The 25,566-nt window shown below is 44.3% G+C and overlaps 1 protein-coding gene across 6 annotated transcripts in view; it reads right to left on the reverse strand.

The window, feature by feature from the left end:
• Positions 1–25,566, reverse strand: part of CACNA2D3 (calcium voltage-gated channel auxiliary subunit alpha2delta 3) — an 863,963-nt gene that overhangs the window by 460,043 nt on the left and 378,354 nt on the right. For all 6 annotated transcript variants that reach the window (XM_086697915.1, XM_086697917.1, XM_086697916.1 and 3 more), the window contains 3 exons: positions 17,400–17,531; positions 9,104–9,164; positions 8,861–9,011 (listed from right to left, as the gene is read on the reverse strand). In XM_086697915.1, coding sequence (XP_086554041.1) covers positions 8,861–9,011; positions 9,104–9,164; positions 17,400–17,531 — 344 coding nt within the window. The remainder of the gene's footprint in view (positions 1–8,860; positions 9,012–9,103; positions 9,165–17,399; positions 17,532–25,566) is intronic.

Here is a 25,566-nt window from a genome sequence, read left to right on the forward strand (position 1 = left end):
GGAGGCCCATGGGCCGTGCGTGCTCACCATGCTCGCCGCACTACCCACTGCTCCTCCCTAGGGGAACGCCAAGGGCACCCTGTATGTGAAACTGTTTCCACGCTCCCAGCAGCTCGCCGTTTGGAAACCTTCCAGTTCCTACAGTTTAATGGATGTTCTCTGGATTTCTACTTGGTGAAACGATGATGTGGGATGGCCAGATCAATTCACAACTGAAGATCTGGTCAACTCCAGCCCTAAGATCCAACGGCCTGATAAACAGCTCTCCTTCGTCCCTACTTAAACAATCAGACATCATTAGTCTAAAAAAGAGACGGATGCAGTGTGCACTGTCGTCACTGGCCAGGTAGAATTCTCTTCTGCCATTTGCTTTTTATTTTTTTTTTTTAAATTTTTTTTTTTCAACGTTTATTTATTTTTGGGACAGAGAGAGACAGAGCATGAACGGGGGAGGGGCAGAGAGAGCGGGAGACACAGAATCGGAAACAGGCTCCAGGCTCTGAGCCATCAGCCCAGAGCCCGACGCGGGGCTCGAACTCGCGGACCGCGAGATCATGACCTGGCTGAAGTCGGACGCTTAACCGACTGCGCCACCCAGGCGCCCCTGCCATTTGCTTTTGCACCCTCTCACTGCTAGGAATGAACCCTAGAGAGGCGCTCAGCCATCTCTCTCTCTCCCCCCAAAGTGGGTAGTCCTTCCTGTAAATCTCGGGGAAATGGGAAGAGTCTCTTAGCATGGTGGGAGAGAGCTGAGGCAGCCCCGGAGATGGTCAAGCCAGTCCACCAACTACGTACTAAGAAGGTAGACAAAGAATTTTCACCCCTTAAAGAGCTAGGACCGCCACATGGTCACATCTGTTTCTTTCTCCCCTTCTCCTTCCTTGTTGGCTCTCCTCTTCTGATTCACACACGGGTAGAGCAGTAGAGCCAAAGCAACAGAGGCAGACAGCCCCGAGTTCAAATCCTGGCTCTGCCACACACCAGCCGGGTGACCTTGGCCAAGGCTTCTCAGCTCTCTGAGTCTCAGTATTTGTGTTGGGGAAATGGGAATTGTAACTGGATTTCCCCCCGTGAACTCACTGTGAGGATGAAAAGAGGTAACTGGGTGAAGAGTCAACACAGAACTCAGCATATAAGAAAGAGGGAGACGGCATCTGGATGCACAAGCACAAGGAACCAAGAAAATATATACGTGAGTGTCATGTGTGCTACTAGAGAGAAAGACCAACAGAGGTGGCCTCCAATTGGAGCTGACATTTGCTGAGTAGGAAGGGGGTGTTGAGGACAGGGGTCACAGGCCCCGACCTCCCCTGGAGAGTGAGGCGCTGCGTTCGTTGGACAGAAGTGCTGTGGCCATAGGCCCACGTGACTGTCTAAATACCCAAGATGGAAACCACCACGGTGCACGGCTGCACACTGTCCCACTCCATGCCACACTCTGAACCCTCCCAGTGACAGGGGTCTGTGGCAGACATGGAGTCAAGACAGTGCAGCCGGCTTACTGCCAAATCCCCTCCCAGGAAGGCATCTGCCACCGGGCCCTTTGTTCCTTTGTTTGCTCACTGAATAGTAACTAACCTGCTAGGTACCATAAAACATAAAACACTGACTAAACTTGCACGTGAACATCACTGCAGAGTTCTCATGAGCCACTTTTTCCTACTTGTATCCATAAAAAAATATGCTCATTACATCCAAAGATATTGCTTTGGAAGATACTGTTTCTCCTTTTCGTGATAAAAAAGTGCATATCTATGATGCTGCCATGGTCCATCCAAAAAACAAAACCAGGCTTGATGTAAACCCGTGGTCTTCTTCAGGGATTAGACTACCACCCACTCTTCTCTCCTCTCGGGAACTGTTCCTCCCTTCCTCCCAGGCCAACCACACAACTCTGGGCTCTGACAGTGAGGACACGTCACCACCTGCCTTTTCCTTCCTTCTGCACAATCCCTGCAGGCATTCGTCACCTCTGTCATTTTAAAGACACAGCAAAATCCTCAATGGGAAGTTTAATGATCTGAAATAGGAAAGGCGAGGTTTAGGTTTCATTAAATGAATGGCCGGAATGTGCTGGAGAAGGATCTAAAAATAAAGAGTTAAGTGGGCCGGGCTCGCCCACCAAGGCTCACACAAGTTTTGGCACTGGTGTAGGATCGTGCCACATGTTGGCTCACAAAAATCGAAGCCTAGAGCCCAGGAGTGAAAACCAGCTGACTCTGGGCTCTGGATGATATTGAGAACTCAACCCTACTTCGTGCCGGAAGCTGGGCTGGAGGATGAAAGCCATGGAGCTTCCAGGCCTAACAGAAGAAGACCATTAACTGCCTAAAAAAGAGGATGAGGGGAGACCTAATCAAGAAGGGGGAAACTTTAGGGGGATGTCCCTATACATCACTCTGCAGCTGACCCTCCACGTCCTCCGCTGCCTCCAGGTAGAGTTCCAGTTCTTTGTGTGGGTTGGTCTGGCCTGCCTCTCTCAATCCAGCCCCGTTCTTTTTATCATCAACCCCCCCCCCAGCCCTCACCCCAGCCACCAACCCCACCTCCCACATTCCCCACCCCCCTTCCAATGCGTCCAGAAAATAAGCTCCTTTCAGGTGTTCCCACCAGGCCCAGCCCTTCAGGCCAGTACTTCCTGGGGGTTGGAGAGGAGTGACTACCTCCTGCAAAGAGCAACTTCCTCCTCACCTGTGCATTCTCCCCGCCTATCCCATCTCCTGCAGAAGCCCCCTACCTTATTGTTCCCTTAGTCATCACTTTTTCTAAGACATCATCACTGAGTCCCCAGCCTGCCCAGCTCTGTGCCCTCCTAGAGCCCCTCACTGCACCCTCAAAGATCACACTGCCCCGACTCTGCCCTGAGCACCTGCTTCCTGGATGTCTCCATACCCAACACTCACACACACAAAACCTCAAGGTCCACAGCCTGTCTTCTGTAGTTGCAAAGGCAGCCTTAGTACTTAACACTTCACTCTTAGCACTCAATAGTATTTGTTGAAAGAATAAATAATCAGAACAAAGAGATGAAAGGCAAAGATATAGAGAAGATTATGGAGGGAAAAGGAGAGGCACAAACCTTGGGGGGGGGGAACTGACACAGAAGAAAAAACAAAAAACAACAAAAAAAGAGAAACTCTATCCCTTTCAAAAAACAGATAAAAAGTAAATGAAGTAAGTGGGTACATTTTAGAGAATCCTAAGTTACACACACACACACACACACACACACACACACACACCAAACCACAGAATTACAAGGCTGGCATGCTCATGCAGGGCAAGAAACTGATGCAGAATTGCTGGAACTCCATTAAATATTTATACGGTTTTATTGGGCGCGCTTTTGATTAAATAACCTTTCGAATGAAAATGTGTAGGGTTTATGTAATGAAGCAGATGAGCCCACAGTATTTTCAGCAGTACAGGCATCCCAGGGATCTTCTGCATTAGAGGAGCTTCCTGTGTAATTTGAAACACAACTGGACGTAATTAGTAGTACAGAACAAATGAGCACTGAAAGAAAATACCAGCCTCATACTTTTAATACGGAATCGATTACTTTAAAGAGTAAATCCGTAGCAGACAAAGCACTGGAGGAACGGTTCTAAAGAAAATTCTGCAAATTAAAACCAGGGCACCAGAAAGTTCTGGGTTGAACTAACAAATGGTGCTCTTCTCTATTCAACTCGGCACAAATACAGGCTGCAGGAAGCATTTAAATTGATTTAACAATATCAGTCCAGTTAATACTGTGTTCGTTTAATGCATGGCTTAGGCTTCTGTAAAACCATTTTTCAAATTTCAGCATCGGACAGAATTAGCACCCTCATTTTTATGATAATATTGTTAATTTAATGCATGGCTTGTAGTTAGACTTCAAAGCAAATCAGAAAAATATGCCTTTTCTCTTGTCAGTGACATCTCTCTTCATGCACCAGTGGTTTGACCTTAAATTTTAACTTTGGCTGCACAAAATCACTCTCTTATTTCTTCTATTCTTTTATAATTCACCCATTTAGTTCATCAGTCTTAGATTTTGCAATACCCTGTCCGTGAAAGCTAAAACAGTTTCTAACATTATCATTTCACATTTACTCTCTGGAAAGACCTGAATTGGAAGCTTTTCAGTATAATATATAAGATGCATTTAGCCAATGAGCTTAATACAAACATGCACACGTGCACACAGGGCTGAAACAGCCAAGGAAAGACTCTTACTATTCACATCTTCTCCCCCCTTCCCTTATTAAGGCACTGAAAACCAAGGGGCAACGATGAAGTAGATCTGTATAAACAAATACCTAGGATGCACATGGGCTTCCAACACTGAAAAACAAGAGTGTATTCTTTACTTCTCTCTGAAACTCTGAAATGTCTCCTCAAACATCTACCCAACGAGCAGGAGAAAGCGGACAGTGTAATGAAAGGTGAAATGATCATGTCCTCTCCCATAAATGGACTCCAGCCGACAAGAACAGGGCACTCAAACAGATTTGCGGGGCATTCTGGATGGAGTTTCAAACCTCCCATCGTCCTGCACGTACAAGAATCTGCAGTAGGGTCTCCCTCTAGGCGGAGGCAAGTAACCATTCTCAACAGACTGAAAAACCTACATACACCATCTTACTCGAGCAATTTTACCAGCGTAGAAACCAAAGGTAATGGAGGAAAAGAACACCACCATGATGTGGCAAGGCAACATTGGTGAAACATATTTAGGATTGACAGAGACAATTCAAGGGAATGAACATGGACGTTTGCCAGTTACAAATCCACTATTTAGAACTCTCAAAATGTTGGCGTCATGGACTGAATGTTTGTGCGCCCTCCCCACAGTTTCATGTTGAAGCCTTAACCCACAATGTGGAGATGGGGCCTTGGGAGGGGATTAGGGCTAGGTGAGGTCATGAGGATGGGGCTTCGTAACTGGCACCTGCGTGAGAGGAGACAGGATAGAGCTGGCTCCCTCTTTCTCTCTCTCTCCGGGAACATACACCGTGAGAAGGTGAATGGCTGTCAACGAGCCAGGAAGGGAAGCCTCACAGAAACCAAACCCTACTGGACCTTGATATTTGACTTTCCAGCCTGTACAACTGTGAGAAAATAAATTTCTGTTGTGTAAGCTACCCACATTATGGTATTTTGTTACAGCAGATGGAGCTGAGTACTAAAGGCATACCTTGTTTTATTGTGCTTCCCAGAGTCTGCGTTTTTTTCACAAGGTTACTTTCTGAAGGTTTGTAGCAACTTTCTGCTATTTTTCCAATAGCATTTGCTAACTTTGTGTCTGTCTGTCACATTTTGGTAATTCTCGCACTATTTCAAACTTTATTATTATTATATTTGTTATGGTGATCTGGGATCATCAATGAAAGCTCAGATGATGGTTAGCATTTTTTAGCAATGAAGTATTTTTAAATTAAGGCACATACATTGTTTTTTAGACCCAATGCTATTGCATACTTACAGACTACACTGTCATGTAAACATAACTTTTATATGCGCTGGGGAACCAAAAATTTTCCTCGTTTTATCGCGATATTCACTTTACCCACAGTGGTCTGGACCCAAACCCGTCATATCTCCAAGGTATGCCTGTGCAGTTTCTAAGTGTGTAACCATTATAAGACCCTACTTAGTGGACATTCTCGTAATACCTAAGTATATGCATGCCTTTTGGTGCAGCAATTCCACCTCCAGATATTATTCAGTAGAAGAACACCCAACCCTGCAAGAATACATGCCCAAGTCCATTCTCTGCAGCACTCTCGAGCAGAAAAGAGACCCAGAACAGCATGACATCCAGCAAAGGGGGACTGGTTAAATAATTAATGTCAACTACAGGGTGATGAAATGCTCTGCTCTTCAAATACACTTGCTTGCAATAAAAGCATAGAAGCAAGTTGCTGAGTACTCTGGAAAACAGGATTCTACTGCTGGGGAAAAATTACATATGTTCATATACTTGGAAAAACTTGAAATATGTGGCAAACAGCAAGAGAATAGCAACTTTTCTGATTGTTTAAAATTTTTACATAAGTTGCCTGTAATAAAACAATCAACGTGTAAAAGTCACTGTTAATTAGTGGTTCCTTTTCTCACCCCGGGGCTTTTAATATAAATTCACTAAAGAAGTTGATCCATTCTCTTACCCCTTAGGGGGACAGCCTTCACAATTTTACTATTGAGGCTTCAAATAAAAAAGTTCAGAGTATCTTCCTAATCGTCCAAATAATTATGTAAATGGTCTTGAAGTTGATCATTTATGTTGAAAACTTACAAGCAGATGTACAGTGAGGGTTAATGGGACCTCTAATGGGTTTCTTTATATAAGGGGGCAATTTGGGGTAAAAAAAAAATTAATTCATTTTCTTCCTTAACTATTCTATAATAACTAGCATGTCTGCTTTTAATTATCTTAATCACTCCGTCTTCATTATTGGGTTGACACTGTTTGTATATCTTAATGAACTTACAGAGATTATTTCAATCGATTGGTTTTGTTAACAGAACAATAAATCCTGACTGATAAAGGATCCACAATGTAATTAGTTAGCACTTCTTATTATGCTAATTTCTGATACTTCTGTAATGAGTAATTAAAGATTAATAAGAAAGATAGTCCCAAATTAGCTGCTTCTTATCTGTAAATGCTTCAGGATGTGTGGGGATCAGGCTACATTTGCATATTCACAATGAGACTGGTAACTAGAGTAGCTTTTCTGAATTTAGAAACCCGAAGTTCTGTCTGAAAGTTTCCTTAAAGAACTGTGCCCTGGGGCCATAGAATTTCACAGCAAGATGTTTGAGTCACTCAACTATGATCTCTTCACTTCTGCTCAGGAAGCAGGATGAGGTAAAGCCAGACAGTTTCTGAGTTTTTACTGGGCCACTTTTTCTGGCTGTGTGACCTCTAGCTGGTATCTTCTTTTTATTATTCTTATTATTCTTATTATTAACTTATTTTAAGAAAGAGAGAGCCTGCGGGCAGTGGGGGATGGGCAGAGAGAGAGAGAAAGAGAGAGAGAGAGAGAGAGAGAGAGGCAGAGAGAGAGGGAAACAGAGAATCCTAAGCGGGCTCCATGCTGACAGCACAGAGCCCAATATGGGGCTCAAACTCATGAACCATGAGATCATGACCTGAGCCAAAATCAAGAGTTGAACATTAACCGACCGAGCTGCCCGGGCACCCCTAGATGGTAGCTTCTACCTGTCGGTTCCTCACGCCCAGAGCTGGGGTGAAGATCCCATGAGATCCCCCACATGGGACACTCATGAGGGCTGGCATAAGGTGGGCGAGGCAGCTAACGGGATTATCCTTTCAGCAGTATTTACACTCTCACTATTTGCCAGGCACTGTCTCGGGCACTGGGTATAGTTGAATAAATAAACAAGCCTAACCCCTGCTCCCATGGAATCTATTGTTCTCCTTCTCTTCCTTTTCTTCTTTAGGGCTTTTAAAAATCTGAAGCTACAAATCATGGTGGCCCACAGTTGTGCCTTCCTGCTCAGTCTCATCAGAAGCATGCGGGCAGGACACTAATTCGAGCCATTTAAGTGCCATTTAAACACCCGTGCCCTCTGCCTCGCCAATAAAAGTAGGCTCTGTGCCCATGCAGAAGGCTGCCTAGATACAGGATCCCATGATGACACATCTGCTCAGGAGCCTGGGGAAGCCACACAGACCACAGCAAGGGCATGCTTGGAGCCTGTCTGCACTACTCTTCAAACAACACCCCTTCTTTCATGTCCTGCCATTGCGGGGGGGGGGGGGGGGGGGGGGCTCCTGTGCCCCAGCTCAGGTAGTCCTGGCAGCAACTCTGCAGGTAATATGATTACTCAAGCTTCAGCTGACAGTTTGCCTCAAGATGTGCAGCTTGCTGTATGGGACAGAACTATTCAAAACTAAGTCCCAACCCCAAAGCACACACTCTGTTCACCACACCACGTTGCCTTGACTGCCTTTTGCAGCCACTCAGTGTCCTAGGCAGAGGTGGTGCGGCAAAGCACAGGTGACTACCAGGCAGGAGCTCCTGGTAAAGTACTCAGGGAAAAGAAGCAGGCTTGTTGTGGCTATAGTTTTTGGAAAAAGAGTAGGAGGGACATAAGGTGCGTGATGAGACTCACACCAGAGAACTGGGGAGAAGAGGAAAAAGAGCTGGAAATGGAATTCAGAAGCCATTGCTCCTTTCCAGGAAGCATGTTATTACTATCCTATTTGGGTCCCGGGTCTCCCACCTCCCTGTTCTATAACCTTGGGCAAGTCACTGACCTTCGCAACCCCAGCAGCCTCATCGGAGAAAATGCAAAAACCATGCTAAAATTGCCGTGAGGAACAAAAGACCATGCAAATATGAAGGGTAAGCGAACGGCATTCAGTATGCACTTAATAAACGCACTTTTGTTTATGAAGCTGAGACAAAGGGTTCTGTGAGCCTTAAACAGCTCTCTACAGCGTAGTTGTTTTGTCATCATGATTAGTATTCCTATCATGGTCTTCAGACCAAACCAGCTTAAAGTTAATCTCCACTAGCTGTCTGAGGAATATCTTGCAAGACCTAATTCCCCAAGGTTCTGAAAAGGTTGGCTCCCCAGGAAAACCAAATCTGGTGCTACTCTTCCAGATGGCAGTGCCTGAGTGCGAGGTGAGGAGAGGAAATGTGCTCGACTGCTTTCCCAGACTCTGAAAGCCATTCCAACATCGTGATTCAGGGAGCTCACATGGGGCTAACTGGTCCTCATCTCGGGCAGGACTTCTAATGTTGTGTGTACAAAAGCAATGAGAATGTGAACCGGTTGCTGCTAAAAGATCAAATGAACCCAAAGCGCAGAGAAAGCACAAAACAGCTGCACTCACAGCAATTATGTTGAAAAAGTCATCATCCCCCAGCGTATCCAGAATAGATGAGACGGTTTGCTTTGCAATAGTCAGACGGAGCCCTTTCATGCTGCCACTGACGTCCACTAAAATGACCACGTCTTTCGGAGAAGTCGCTGCTTGGATGTACCTAGGTCAGGGGAAAATTAAGCAAAAAATGAATTATGAACCTCTCCACAAGTTCTCTTTAAAAAGTAACTAAGAGGTTTGACCATTTCCTACCATTTTCGGTTCCTGCAGTCAAAGGCAATGACTCCATTCTCATCTGGTTCCCATTTAATCCCTAGAAGAAAAATAGAGTTATGAGAAACCCAGGAACTCCAAATATTTATTCATAGCATTTCAAGGCTGCTCTGCTTTGCTGATTGAACAGACAGGGTGAAAAATCACATGCAATGACCAGCTCATCACATGCTCCATCACCGGCTCAGGGAAGGTGCTTCAGGGCTAGAACACTATAGCAAACACGGCCTTAGCTCAGTTGCTTTAAGGCCTGCTGGAGAGTGGGGACATCTTCAGTAACGTTTGTCTCTCAGGGAAGGACAGGACTCCAGCCCCTTCCCGTGGTTAATGATGAAATTAGCCAAGGTCATTTCTCACTGTCCAGCAAGTTGTTGAACCTGGCAGCATCACTCATAGACTTCGGGGCAGAGTCAGGCCATGTCTCTGGGTCCAGGTAACGCAATGTGTATAGCATGGCAGGTAGGAGCTCGATACATTTCCATCTTAGAATATACACAGGCCTGGGGCGCTTGGGTTGCTGAGTTGGTTAAGCGTCCAACTTTGGCTCAGGTCATGATCTCATGGTTTGTGAGTTCAAGCCCCGCGTCGGGCTCTGTGCTGATAGTTCTTCAGATTCTGTGTTTCCCTCTCTCTCTCTGCCCCTCCCCTCCCCTGCTCGAGCTCTGTCTCTCAAAAATAATAAATAAACATTTAAAAAAAAAAAAGAATATACACAGGCCTGCCTTCCCCTCACTCTTGTATTTACCATCAGGAATACTGGCCTGGCTTTCTACAACTGAAATGGGAAAAAATGGTCCTAATTATGCTGCATTACAAAGTTTGAATTTCAGGCTTTGAAGCTTGGGGAGTTTTCCCCATGTGTAAGATAGGATCCCATATCCTTCATCTTGTGGTTTGCAGACTGGTCGGGATACATCCAAGGTTAACATTCTCTATTTACAACTTGGTTTTTAAGAATAAAATTTCATTTAAAAAGAAAAGTGCTCCCTAAAAATAAGATAGCAAATCATTGTTTTCAACCATTAATGCTGCTCAGGAATGGGTTTGAAATACAGACATTAGAGTTAAGAAAATAAAAAGAGAAAACTGATTTTCACAGGAGGAAATCCTGACTCAGATGGTAGCAGTGGGAGTCTCCTTTCCAGTTACTGACGGCCAACTTTCTGGACCACACTGAAATAATAATATGTGTCTGAGAGAACGCTCCCAAATTATCACTCAGAACACCATGAGATGGCCGTTTGTTACCCAAAAATCATTTTATTCTGTTCTCCGTGTACCTACATGTCCCACCTACAAATGGGCCTAATGTAAAGAGTTTCCTGTACCAAATCAGAAAACAGAAGCATGAGAAGCCCCTGCCAATTGAAGGTCATTAGGCAATGAAGGTAAAGTAAAACTGACATGGTTTTGCACACCAAGAGACAAAAACACAATTTATTTAAAATATAATGGAAGGGCACCTGGGTGGCTCAGTAAGCTGGGTGTTTGATTCTTGATCTTGGCACAGGTCATGATCTCACGGTTCATGAGATCAAGCCCTGAATTGGGCTCTGCACTGACAGAGCAGAACCTGCTTGGGATTCTCTCTCTCCCTCTCTCTGTGCCTTTCTCCTGCTTGCACATGCTCTCTCTCTCTCTCTCAAAATAAATAAATAAACGTTTAAAATAAAATAAAATAAAATAAAATAAAATAAAATAAAATAAAATAAAATAAAATAAAATAAAATGGATACACTGCTTTGTGTAAAGCCAAGTATAGTTAGGATAGCATGGTCTTAACACACACTGAAATTCTACCCATGATGAGGCCAGGTAATGTTCCAATTTATAATTTCACAAAGAGTTGGTTTTAGCCCAAATAAAGATAATTATTTTATAACATGTTGACCCATGGTAGACCTTCAGCGGATGTTCGTTTCTCAAATTAAATTGTGGTGACTGTTCTTAGACAAGGACTGTGTCTGATCCTGCTTCACTCCTCCCCACTTTGCTGTCCTTCCTCCCCATCTCAGCCCCATCTCTGTGTGCCCCACTGGGACAAGAAAATGTGTGATTCGTTTTACAGTTCCAGCATTTAGGCTAGGGCCTGGGGGGAAGGGATTAATGACACTCAGTGCTCTCCTTTTGGATTGAGATCATTCCCCTGCACCTGCACGTGGGCTTGTAACTCCTTCCAATTCCAAGCACTGCCCTACTAGGTGCTTTTTGAAAAAGTTGACATGAAATGAGTCTGTTGGGAAAACCTTATAAAGGATATAATTCCAAGGAAAGTGGAACAGATGGGACAACCCCAGAGCCTTGACTGGGAAGGACAGGCCTGGCCCCTGCCTGCCCTCAGGAAGCCTCATGCTGGGCAGGGAAGCTGGCAAAGGATAAGAAATCCCAGGAACCAGAGATGTCACAAAGGAGAAGTGCCTGAGGCTACATTAGTGTACAAAAGGGGATTCCAATCTCTAATGGGAAGAAGGATCTTCTTCAAATTGAGAGCAGAATGATGGTATATTAGTTTTCTAGAGCTGATATAACAAAAGTCCTACAGATTGGGTGGCTCAACAGAAAAGAACTCTCTCTCAGTTCTGGAGGATAGAGGTCTAAAATCAAGGTGTCGACAGGGCCTAGGGAAGACCCCTCCCTTGTGTCTTCTCAGTTTCTGCTGGCTCCCAGCAATCTTTGGTGATCCTTGACTTGTTGCTTCATCACCCCAATCTCTGCCCCTGTCTTCCCTCTGTGTCAGTCCTCTCCTCTTATAAAGGTATCAGTCATACTGGATTTAGGGTCTACTCTAATTCAGTGTGATCTCATCCCAACTTACTTATTTACATCTGCAAAGACCTTAATTCCAAGTAAGGTCACATTCTGAGGCTCCAGGAGGACATAAATTTGGAGGGAGATATTATTCAACCCACTACATATGGGTAGGACTCATAAAACAAAAGTGGTGGCCACAGGGTGAACAAGAATATCCCAGGCATAAAGAATGAAATGTGCAAAGGTCCTGAGATTGAAAAGAGCACGTCAAGTTCAAGGAACCGGAGGAATTCTGGTATGGCTGTGCATAGAGAATGTCTCTGACAAAGGTAAGGAGCCTGGGTGGCAGCAGGACCCATGAGACCCAGGCCTTTCCCGGTCAGGACGTGAGGTATACATTGAGTGGGGATTAAGACAGTACCTTGAGACAGTTCTAGGCATAGTGGCCTAAGGTAGAACAATAAAGGTCATCACTTGACTCAAGTCAGGACTGGATGAGCACCGAGGAGACATCTTGCCCAAACCTGGCACTTGGGTCAAAATTTTCAACTCATAGCAGGGACTCCAGTCTCTCAGAGTTCAAAAGATTTTCCTGAGATTGCCAGTTATGACCATAGGACTTATTTCCCAAATGCCACGTCACCATGCTCTTCCTTACACAGGCGTTACATGAAGATGTCCTATGAGAAGTCCTCCGGGATGTCAGCATGAGTTGAATGAATAAAAGTAAAACTGGTTTCTATGCCATGGGATGGATGCCGTGGGCCTTTAATCTGTTTATAGCATCTTGAATCTCCATAACTGGCTCAGCAGAGGCAGCATTTACCAAACTAATTGGACCACTGAGCCCTTCCTTTCCCAATCTCAAAACAAAATGTGTTTTTGGAGGCAAACACCAGGCAACCCTGTCTCAGCTGGTACTATCTCCCCTAGGATATATCAACTTTTCAGTATATAATTTTTTGTACACACGGATATTTTGAAACTGTTCAAAGAACTTTAAATCACCGAGAAATAACAGTTGGCTCATCTTAAATCTTTGAGAACCAGGAAATTGATACGTAGCCAAGAAGCACCCCATGAGCTATATAATTTCTGGAATTGCCACTATGCCTTTTGGGATCCCACCCAGGTTGGTTGGGGAATGAATCTCAAGATAAAAGGAATTATGTAGTCATTGGCTCAGGAAGACTTTGAGGAGGGAAGCAATAGAGAAAAGAAAGGGAGCATAGCTTTGTAATGTATTTATGCCAGTTCCCTACTTAGTCACTGTGTCCCACCGACTCTAGCCAGCAACCAGCTTCTCAGAGAGGCAGTAACTCTACTGTATCTGAAGAGGCAGGGCTGCTACTAACAGTGTGATGAGACCAATATGTCTGGTAGATTTTGGTCCACTGAGTGATTCATTCATTCAAAAATATGTACTGAACACCTATACACTATGTTATTGTTGATGATGGTACCAGAGTGATAGCCAAACGTCTCTGTCCTCCTGGGGCAGATATCTTAGCAAAGGAGATGGGGATTGAAAGCCTGATGGCTCAGGATTACAGGCCAGAATTCGTATTTTATAGATTAAGAACTGCCATAAGAACAAAGCATGAAAGAGGTGCTAAAAACATTAACACCATTACCAACTCCCTCCTATCCTGCTGGTGTGGCTTGGTCAGTTAACCCCTTGGTCTGCTTTCTCATTGGTAAAATGCATTTTATGGTAGCTCCAGCCCATAAAATTATTGAGGATTAAACCAGACAATGCTTGTATAGATGCCTAGGACAGTGCTCAATAAATGATGGTCACTATCACTATGATCAGCATTAATATTAATATTATATTAATATTAACCGTACTCCCAAAGACGCCCAAGGATGACAATGAAATAAGCAGAGCTTTGATAAGGCCTGAGTAACAAATTCTGCAGAGCTCAAAGACCCGTTATCTGTATTTTGTTGCTGTTGTGGCTGTTGCTGTTCAGAAGAGCCTAACCAGAGTTCTCTCTCTGCTCAGTGAGACCTTTTTGTAATACAGGAACTAAAAGGTAGGCCAGTACCTTGGAAACTGGGTATCAGACTACAAAAGTCTTTACCCATAGAGTTACACAGCTGAACATGCCAGCTACTAGCCACATGTGGCTGTTTAATTTTAGATTTAAGTTAATTGAAGTTAAATAAAACTCGTATTTTAGTTCTCCTGTCTTCGCTAGGCACATCTCACATGCTCAATAGCCACATGTGGCCATTGGTTACCATAACAGGTGCTATAGATATAGAACACTTATATCATCCAAAAGACAGCGCATAGAAGTGTTGCCACATGGCTAAAGGCCCTACACTGAACTTGTAAAGGCCTGTGTAAATCTATTCAGAAAGAGACAACATCATCCCAGGTACTTTATTAGGGTGATGTTGACTAAAATCCCCCTTCTGAGAACTCCATGCTCCCACCTACAGAAGCTGAGACTGCCCTCCTTCTTAGTGATCCTCTAGCACCTTCTATTTCCCCCATGTTAGCATTAAACACACTGTACCATCATGACCTGTTCACCTGTCTGTCTCCCTCATGTTCCCTGTTACTTCCTTTGGGGATCCCCACCAAGCGAGGCCACAGTAATGTAATCCTGATCAATCCCCATGGTTTCAGATGGCTAGCCCTACCACTGTCCAGTCTCCCTCACTTGAGGCTGTGGGCATGTGACCCAGACCAGAATAATCCTTGGACTTACATCTAAGCCACTAGGACAGATGCTCTCTCTTCCTCTGGGACCATAGTGAGAAATAATCCTGCAAGCACACAGCCATATTCTCCATCACTAGGAGATCACCTGCCAGTGAAACATGGTCAGAATAGAGGAAGGTGGAGAGGAAAGAGGGAAGGAAAGATTCAAAATCCAAATGACAATGCTGAATACTGGATCCAACCATGTCTCAAAACAGCACATTCCCTAGAATTCAAGTTACCTGAGCCAATAAATGTATTCCTTGCTGGAGCTAGCTAGAATGCAGTTTCTGTCACTTGCAACCAAAATCCTGAGGAATGCATTTTCCCACAAGAGGGAACTTCATGAGGGCAGAGACCTTTTCTATTAAGTTCACCATTTTAGCCTCTCATAGTGCTTGGAACAAAACAAGAACTCAGCACACACTGAATGAAGAATGAAGAAATATCCCTTCTCTTTAAGAACATGCAGACTTACCACTGATTCATACTATTATACCACTCTAAACATGGAACGAAGTTTCCTGAAGATAAAAAATCCTAGCAAAAAAATGTCCATGAGTCATTCTTCTAACAATCATTTTGTGTCCAAGAGACAAGAGGTGTGTTTTCTGTTCAGAACCAAGCACTGAGTGACCGCAAGACATTAATAGGGCAGTGAAACACCATAGGACCATGACTCGTGTCTTTACTAGCACAGAAAAGATGCAGGAATTTTACAAAGTTAAAATTCTGCCACAAATGTCACAAACATGGTAAGTATTTCTGAGTCGATGGCTCTGACTGATTAAAAACCTTGTACATAAATTCATCTCCCCTGTTAGATACACCCTTCATGAGGATGTCCTTTTGTTATGAACTGGATGTTTGTCCCTGCCACCAAATTCATAGGTTGAAAACTAACATGACCCTGTGTGACAGTATGCAGAGGTGAGGCCTTCCGGAGGTACTTAGGTTTAGATGAGGTCAGAAGGATGGAGCTCCCACGGTGGGATCAGTGCCCTTCTAGGAAGAGTAAGAAATACCTGAGCTTTGGCTCCCTACCATGTGCAGCTACAAGGAGAAGGTAGCCATCTGCAAGCCAGAAAGAGGGCTCTTACCAAGAACTAAGTCTGCCAGCACCTTGATCTTAGACTCCCCAGACTCCAGAACTATGAGAAATGAACACCTGCTGCTTAAACCACCCAGTGTGTGGTATTTTGTTATGGCAGCCTGAGATGTCTACTGCACCCCCCGCCCCGTTTTTGTTGTTTTTTTTTTTTTCAAATTTCCTCATGACCACAGTTTAAGGACTTCCTGCTGGCGGAGACAAAAGATGATCTATGGTTTCTTCTTATCGACTCCACCCTCATCCAAACACCACGTGGTAAGATGGTAAGAGGTCCCTGTAGCTTCATCTATGGATCAGCCCTCACCCACGCTTTATTTTCAGCAACATCTGTGTTAAATTTGCTCTCTGTTGAGTGTATCAAAACAGATTGCAATTTGGTGACACTGGAACTTTAATAGACCACTGTTTATTATAACATTATCTTTACTAGGATGCTTATTGTTTAAATTTCTGTGAGCTCCAGGAGGAACCACGTGTGCCCCGCTGAACACAACTCTTGGGAAATGTCAAATAATCTGGCAAAGCAGACACTTGGCAGGCAAGTCTCAGGGGACAGATGCTGTGTGCAGGGCAAACGGCTCCTCGAGGCGGAGGCTGGCGGTCTCTGTGCCTCAAAGTGGGAAGACATCAGGTGCCTAGTCTTACTTAATGAAAACATAAAAGTCTCCACTTAATTGCTCCAAGATTATGCCGGGAGTTTTTTCCTTCTTTTAGGTTGAGCTTGTTAATTTCTGCAGCTGTGATGTTGGCACAATTGCAGCCTCGAGTCCTGTTTTCACAACTTGTGAGCAAAATTAAAACTTCCCTTCTTAATTAAAATTCAAACCAAGCCAGAATTAAATTCTTATTGCAAAGTGGAGGTCTGGGGAGGCCTCAGGAACACCTGTTCCAAAGGTATGATGGACAAACTCTGATGAACATACCATCTGAGGGTGCTTTTGGCGGCCCTGAAGATGAGCTGGTGCCATCGGCGGTGCTTGGGCCAGTCCGAGCTCTTCCTCCGAAGCGGTCAGCTCTGGAGTGGGGAAACCTCAGTTCATAGTTTCCATTTCTCTTTTTTTTTTTCTAATTTTTTTTAACATTTATTCATTTTTGAGAGACAGGGTGCAAGCAGGGGAGGGGTGGAGAGAGAGGGAGACACAGAATCCGAAGCAGGCTCCAGGCTCTGAGCTGTCCACACAGAGCCCGATGCGGGGCTCAAACCCGCGAACCGCGAGATCATGACCTAAGCCGAAGTCGGACGCTGAACCGACTGAGCCACCCAGGCACCCCTCACATGTTCCATTTCTTACCCCTTTGGTCAGAATTTAAAATTCAGCCCAATTATGACTTGTTCCTTTCCACGGTAATAACAATGATGATAGTAACTATAGTGGTAGTAATAGTAATAAAGCAAACTCTTGTCCAGAAAGATCAAATATGCTGTGTCTCACACCCCAACTCCTCACTTTTGGTGCAGCTCGATGAACTGCTCTATTGAGAAAGATGTGGAAACCACGTGCAGATCTAAATGCCTGTGTGTGTGTACGGACGCCATGCTACCGCGCCTATCTGGACCATGACAATAGATATAACAGATTTGAATTTAATCTTTCATTTTCTCCTAATGGGAGGGGGAAAATTTAACCCTGAACATGAAAGAAAAATATCACAGGGTCATTAATCTCAATCATAATTCTCAAGGCAGGGATACTCACCTGGATACTGCCTAAAAAAGCCCTTTGCACTTCCAAAGTACTGCCATATGAGAGACGGGTCACGATCAAAGTTATCTACGAAAACTTTGTTTAGGGATTCGGACCAATAAACCCCATTGACGATTGCCGGGTCTGAAAAGAAACAGAGAGAAGAGAAAGTTACAAACCAAAGTGAGAGAGAACCCCGGCTGGCATCCCTTGGAGCCGGCAGATAGCAGCAGCATGAGACTCATCTTACAGGAAGCTGTGAAGAAAGTTATAGCTTTCCAAACATTTAGCTCCTGGGAACTCCATACATCAGGGATTCCTCATCCTGCCCAAGCCCCCAGAGCCACCCAGGAGCCTTTATTGATGACTCCTTACTTGAAAAATACATCCCTTTATTTGTAACTTTCAACCTTGTACAGCACAGAGTTCTTGAGAAAGCAGAGAGAGACCTTCTCAGCATTATTTTCCACCTTTTGCCTCTCCTGGGTCAGAACCCAGCAATAAAAACAGGAAAAATGTGTTTTCTCTCACTGAAATGACCTCAGCCAACATGGTCCTGTTCCAATTCTCTTCACCTCTGACTTAGAAGTTTGCTTTTTTTAAAAATAAATAAATAAATTGCAATTACATAACTACATCTCTCTACCTCTTTTGTTCAGCAAATGGTGAACTCCAGGAGGGCAGGAACCATTTCATGTGGTCTTCTGCTGTGCCCCTTTGACCAGCACATGGCAGAAATTCCAGACATTTATGGACACATGAAGAGATGAATGGATGGGGGTGTCTGGATGGCTCAGTTGGTTAAGCATTGGACTTCGGCTCAGGTCATGATCTCATGGTTCGTGAGTTCGAACCCCGCGTCAGGCTCTGTGCTGACAGCTCAGGGCCTGAAGCCTTCTTCAGATTCTGTGTCTCCTTCTCTTTCTGCCCCTCCCCTGCTTGTGCTCTGTCCTGTTCTCTCTCTCCAAAATAAATAAACATTAAAAAAAATTTTTTTAAAGAGATGAATGTATGGATAGATGAATAAAACAAAGGTTGCTCATCACAACCGTCTACTCTTCTTCCCTTGTGATCCCATGAATAAATCTCTTTTCTTCACCCTTGGCAGCCCAAAGCTAACTCTTTGCCTTCTGTCCACAGATAAAAATTAAGGGCAAAGGCAAAGAAGGACAATAAGTATTTTTTTTTTTTGGCATAGTGGTTGAAGAAAGATGGATCACTAAGGATGCTTGGTGACCATCCACTTTTTCTTAAACTTCTTAAGATCCAGTTTCAAAATGATGCCACATAAAGCATAATTCTGTTAAGAGGGGAGATCACCATCCAGTCCCAGCATGATGAGCGTAAGAATGACAACAGGGTGAGCATGTTAATGATGAGGAAGAGGAGGGGAAGGAGCAGAAATCTTTACTGAGTCTCTCCTGTGGTGCAAGCACGTACTTAGGTCATCTCCCATTGCCTCTACCACAGCCCTCCAAGACAGGCGCCATTAGTAACCTCCATGCTCCACAAGTAGAAACGGAGTACCAAGAAGTTAGGTTCTTTCCTAAAAGCATCCAACTCATCAGTGACAAAGCTTTTGATCTGTGATTTATAAATGGGATAATAATACACATCTTAAAGGGCTATTTGAAAGGCTAAACAAATCTACAGAAGACGACAAACAGCAAAAGGCATTCAGAAATTCATCAATGGAGCAATTCCATTCACCTGGATTCCAACACCCTCAACAGAACTTCCTGTGGGACCCAGTCACAGAAATCCCACCATGGCATCTTTATTCCAAAGATTCCTGCATTCTACACCAGGGGGATAAAGACAGATTTGGTCACTCTAGTCCTCAAGTTGCGTAGTAAGCCAATTAGCAAAATAATGCTAGAAATGGTCATGTGAATTAGGTACAGTGACAAGGAAACTCACTGTTGGCACAGTGCACCCCATCCCTCCTCCACAGTGGCCTGCCCATTGCCAGACTGCTGCTCCCAAGATGCCCATCTGAAGAGGTCTGAGAAAGAGCCCACAAAATGGCGCCTAACCCAGCAGGCAGACATGGTGTCTTGTATTGTCTTACCTCCAGCTTGTCTTATTCTTTCAGATTGCTTACCCAGATTCCATAGACAAGTGGGATTCTGAATCTCACCTCAACGTAAGTGCTCAAACTCTTATAAACTATAGTAAACCACATCATAGGCTCGGAGAGTGAAAATGACCAATTCAACCTTTTACCACAAAGTAATTTTGAGAAAGACTTTATCCTCACAATCCTGGAAAATTTTTTGCTCCTGTACAAGCTTGACAATAATTACTGTGACTCACTCCTTGTTACAAAAGCCACTGAAATTAATCCACAAAGATGTAAATACAATAATGACACTGAAAACTCCATGGTTCTTGCCTCCTCCATCAATGGCCTCAATTATGTTGCCATCATATAAAAACTTTCCACAATTAGAAGCAAAAATTCCATTTCCCTCACTCACTGTCTCAACATGTTAAGCAGTCAAACAGTTTCCAGTTAGAGATTCTTTTTTCTTGACTGTGGTTTCTTTGGGGGTAGTAAAAGGCCACTCATACCCCAAGGTGGTCCTAGAAACTTAGGGTTGCCCCTTGGGGACCTGTGAGCACCTTCAGAAATGCAAAAAGAATTGTGATGGTCAGAGGTTATTTCAACAATCATTTTGACAATAAATTTCGCTCTGAAATTATGCCTCTTTAAGAAAAGGGGGCTTTGATTTTCCCAGGGCACGGTGAACAAGGGCAGGAGAATCACTAAAGAATATGGTCTAGTTAAAATGAGGGCTGTGTTACACACACCTATTTGATCAAATATTTGAGATAACATGTCCTCTGGCTTGTAAAACAATCACAGTATATTGATTTCACAATCTTGCTTAGCAAGCAATTTTAATAGAAGGGAAAATCTCGAACTGCTGTCCATTATTCATCATCTAAGAGATGAAAAGAAACAGGAAAATGCTAACGTTATAAAATGGGGCCTGCATCTAAATATCTGGGTTAAAACAGACACTAAAACTTAAGTTAAAAATGGTTTTCCCAACATCACTGGCAGAGAGCAGAAATGAAAGAGCCCAAAGCGTCAGTGCCACCCATCACATCCTGCTTACCCAGGTCCTCAGATCCTTCCACTGTCTACTGAGGAGGAGGTGAACATGACACTGTGGGCCACATCCCAGCCAGATGTTCCCTCTATGGCTGCTGAGCAGGTGTGCTTTTTTAAGGTCACTTGCAAAAACAACAGCATCCTCCTAAGCAGGTTTCCCTTCTACTTGTGTGTGTTTTGTTTCTAACTTTGTTGAAAAGCCCTCCCCCTCTGTCTCATTTAGCATTCTTCAGGAGTCTCAGACTAATCTGAGCGTGGGTTTCACTTCCACCCCTAGTCTTCTTAGGAGGTTAATGTATTGTATTAGTTTCCTGTGGCTGCTATAACAAATTACCACAAACCGAGTGATTTAAAACAGAAGAAAAGTATTCAGGAGGCCAGAAGTCCAAAATCAAAGAATTGGCAGATTGGGTTCCTACCAGTGGCTCTCAGGGAGACTCTGTTCCACGCTGCTCTCCTGGCCTCTGGTGGTCACCAGCAACCCTTAGTGCTTCCTGCTTTATAGACACAATCGCTCCAATGTCTTCCTCCATCTACCCGCAGCCTTCCCTTTGTGTACCTCTGTGTCATCTCTTTCTTTAAGGAAACCAGTCACTGGATTTAGGGTCCACCCTAAACTCCAGATGAGCTCATCTCAAATCTTTCACTTAGTTACATTTGCAAAGACCCTGTTCCCATATAAAGTCACATTTGCAGGATGTACTAGAGGTCAGGACTGGGGCATATCTTCCGGAGGCCACCACTCAACCCCCTGCATGTATTCAGACTCCCTTAATTATGCTACATAATATACCCATATTTCATGGTTTGTATATGTTCTTTTTAAAATCTGAGTTTCATATGGGTAGAGCTTTTTCCTAGTGAAAGATCCTTTCAATGGAAACAGTTCAGATTTTCACGTCTGCATTATAATTTTACAAGCTTACCATTCTTCTCAATCTCTGTTGATAGGTCCTACCTACAAGGCTCTCACTTGGACTAAACTCATTTCCCTTAATGCCTCATTTCCCTTAATGTGTCAATGCCCAGTTTTCTGCTCAATACAGTGAGCTCCATGTCACATGGTCATTTTCTCCAATGTCCCTGTCCATTCAGTGTCAACTTATTATTCACAGTGGTCAACGTGAAGTCTAGCAATAGCAGTTCTGCTTCCTGCTTCCTCTACCTTCTGAGAGATTAAATTACCTCCAATGCCAGTCAGAAATTTATCAGATGTTCAGCTTTTTAGTGGAACAGACTACAAGCAGATGTTTGGAGAGTAAGAGTCCCACACCACCTTTGTGATCTATTTGCAATTTGCATCTGAAAAGCAGCTCACACGTCCCTGCTCTGTCTTTATAATGTACCATATAACCCATAAAGAATTTGCAGTTTCCTTCTTTTATTTCCACCCAAATAACTGCTCTCACCTGTGCTTTCCCATCCCTCAACAAGTTTGCACTTCGTTACATGGGGGTTTTCTGATGTTACGGATGGCCGATGTTCTCTCTGCATCCTCCCCTACACACTCACACACTTTTCCATTTCTGTTCTGTATCTTTGAGTGGGTAGCCCCTCTTGTCATCCTCAGTCAATCAGCCCTTTGGGTTCAAGCAAATTAACGCACGTAAAGCACTCAGCACAGCAAGTGGCACACACAAAATGGTCCATACACATTGGCCATTATTTATGCCAGGCGTGAGGAAATAAATAAGGTCCCAAGAAGATCACCCCACTTCTTCTATCCCTGTTCTCTGCAGCAAGAGTCCCTGCACAGCATCTTAATACTACAGCATGCCAGTGTGAAACGCAGGCTTTGGAGTTGGGAGTCTTGGATATGAGACCTCACTTGGCACTTGTCAGTTAGTGGCCTTGGGCTTGTGACTTAGCTTCCCTGAGCCCCATTGTCTTCTTTGACCAGAGTGGCTTTCACTCAAAGGTTTCTGAGAAAAGGCACATAGGGTGCTCAGCAGAGGGAGGGCTCTGTTACCATCAGGTGGTACATCACTAGTCACAACTCTGGGGTGGGTCCCCTGCTCCCCATCCCGGGCAGTTCCACTCTCCTATAGCTATCCAGATGAAACTTCACCTAAGCCTCTTCCTCCCTTTCTCCAATTATCAGGGCAAGGTACTCTTGACAACTCTTACATTCATTTGTTCATCCAATGAATATTCACTGAGTACCAACTACATTGGGCATTCAGCAGTGACCCAGGCAGACCATGAAGTGGACATTTCGGTCTGAGGAGGGGTGACAATGGGCACATAGATGAAGGTTCCAAACAGAAGTGGGTGTGGCAAAGAAAATAAAAAGGGATGGTAGGCTTGAGAGTTACCAGGTATGGAAAGGGGAAAGGGGAGTTACTCTAACTGGGTGGTCCAAGATGACCTCTTTGAGGAGACAGCTGAATGCTGAGAAGGTGTCAGTTTAAAAACACCTTGGCCAGCAAAAGCTTTGAGGCAGAGCGAGTAGCAAGGGCAAAGGCCCTGAGCCAGGAAGAAACCTGTGTCCTGGGAAACAGCAAAACAGCGAGTGTCGTTGAGGCCCCGTAAGCAAAGGGGAAGAGGTTTGAAATTGGGCTGGCAAGATGGGCAGGCTACGGTGAAGGTCTTAGCAGATGGACAAAGTTTCCTGCCAAGCATACATTTTCTCACAGACATAATCTGTACTCCACCAGTGCCAAGGCTCACTACGCTTTTATTCATGGTTCCAAAATCAAATTTCTTGTCTTATGAAATCTATAGCCAGCATAGCCTACTTCCTTCAAGCAATCAGGATCTTTACGGATGCCTTAGCACTTGGGTTTCCTCTCCAGACCTCAAAGTCACCTGATACGCTCACCATCTTTTTTCTCAATGTCATTTATTCTCCAGTGAATTAGCAGCATCACTGTATTAATTTAAACTTGACATTTTCTACCACAAAATATGGGTCCATTTCTAGCGAATCTGAGTGTCCGTGAATAATTACAGGCTAATCTAGAATTACAAACCACTGTTAACCCAAAAACCATTGAAGGGAACGGTCTGAATTCATGTTCGACTGGGTTTCTGAAGCGTGGCCCTTGTAAAGAAGGTTATTTCCTGCCTGAACAAGCTAGAGGAAGGGTCTGAGGTTTGCCTAAAGGTCTTTGAAGAGGTGTGACTCCTGGATGTGAAATCACAGCAGGCACAGGGGACTGAGTCCACACAAGAGCTCTTCTACAGTGTCGCACATTGAACCACACGCAGAGGGAGAATGGCTGGAGAGTCTCTGTGTCTCCCATTTCAGCAAGTAAACGCTATCTCTCGTTCATTCTAAATAGGTCATAGATTAAATAATGAGTAGTTTTGATGCTAATTATCAAGCACTTATATATATTGGAAAATAGCCACTAATGTGTGTTGAATTATAAAATAGACTTATTTGCCAAACGTTTCCCCTTCCTCTAAACTTAGTGACGCGCTACATATTAAATGCAGGTTGCTTTCCACAAAGCTGGAGTCAATTTCTGGCAGTCCTGAAACCAAAGGGATGAGGAGGATTCATGGTCCAATGCTGAACCACTCTGCATGGATCTGGGAAGCAAAATGAATGGGAAACACACTTACCAGTTTGGCAAATCCCAGAAGGTGCTGGACACCGTCTCAGACTACTGCCTCAGCATGACAGATGTCAGGATTAATTGCCCAGTGAGATTTCACATCAATGACTCCACTTGTTTGTGTGATTTTTTGTTTGTTTGTTTTGCCTTAAATATATCAACTTTAAATGGCCCTCCTCCCTTAACATATTTTAAATTTTGTGGAGAAATTCCCATTTCTCCCTCCTCATCACTCTTATTACCCTGGAATAAATCATTTTCAAGTCTTTGTTGGAGATATTAAGAAGAAGAAAATGATATGACAGAAATCAAAGTATAACGATGATGATGACAGCAGCAGAGGCTGCCATTTCTGGAACACTTGCAACGGTCCACGTCCTATGCAAGATGGCTACCAACTCCTCTTCCTACCCCATTTTCCACATGAGGAAATTGACCCTTGGAGCACTGAAGTTCATTTCCCCAGGACATCATCACCTTACCCACGGGAGAGATTAGCTACGTTCCTCATCTAAACTATTAGATGAAAGATGACTTGCGTGGAGGCCTTGAACTCTATTTACTGCCTACCAGACAGTAAGTAGAGGGAGGGAAAAAGGGAAGGCACAGGACGTGTAGTCTAGACACCAGGTAACAGGTGGCTCACAGCAGGCTGCCTGTCCCCAGCTGTCAGCAAATGAATGGAGTGGGTGGTCCCTGGAGAAAGGGGCTGGGATCAGGATGTCTTCGGGCAGGGCTGGACACGGCATCTTTGCACCTAATAATGCTCAGGATGTGTGCATGAGCTCAGGAGGACACGGTGAACGAAGAGAGGGTAGTGCTGGGAACCAATTCAGAGCTCTCTGCGAGAGTCCCCTTATGCATCCACCTTGGGTTCTCTGCTGCAGAGCCAGAGCCACCAGGGAAGGTCTTCTGTCACCACCTGCATTTGCATTTGGGGTCTGCTTGCAGAGGGGACATTTACAAGGCATAAAATTCTTGAATAACACACTCTAGAGTGAAGATAAGCACATCTCAAGAGGCTTCTGATTCTAAAATGGCATTTATGATAAATTGTAATTAAGCCAGTATTCACTAGCTAATTTAAAACATCTCTGTCTTCAAAGATCATTTTCTCACTAACCAAGTCTCCCTTCAGGTCTGTAATGAAAAGCTGAAGGACCAGAGCCTCATTCCTTCTTGGGGATTTACTCTGGTTGGAAAGGGAACAAACCTCACCTTGCACAGGTTCAGAGATGGGGTGAGCATGGAGGCACCATTTTCCTACCACAGTACCAGAACAACAACAGCCTTGCAAAGCCCTCACAGCGGTTCCCTGGAGCTCAGCAACCTGCTTGAAAATCTGTGCTACGTAACACGGCTAGACCACTCAGCTTGCTCCAGAAGCATCAGTCGTTCCTGCTAACCCATCACACGGAGATTGTACCCCACTGCGTGCTGCCCCAAGATGCTCCGGTCTGGCCCAGGATCGCTTTTCAAATCCACTTCCCTTCCA

Source organism: Puma concolor, chromosome A2, assembly GCF_028749965.1.
Source record: "Puma concolor isolate L17-30 chromosome A2, mPumCon1.1.hap2, whole genome shotgun sequence".
In the NCBI taxonomy this organism is placed as follows: Eukaryota; Metazoa; Chordata; class Mammalia; order Carnivora; family Felidae; genus Puma; species Puma concolor.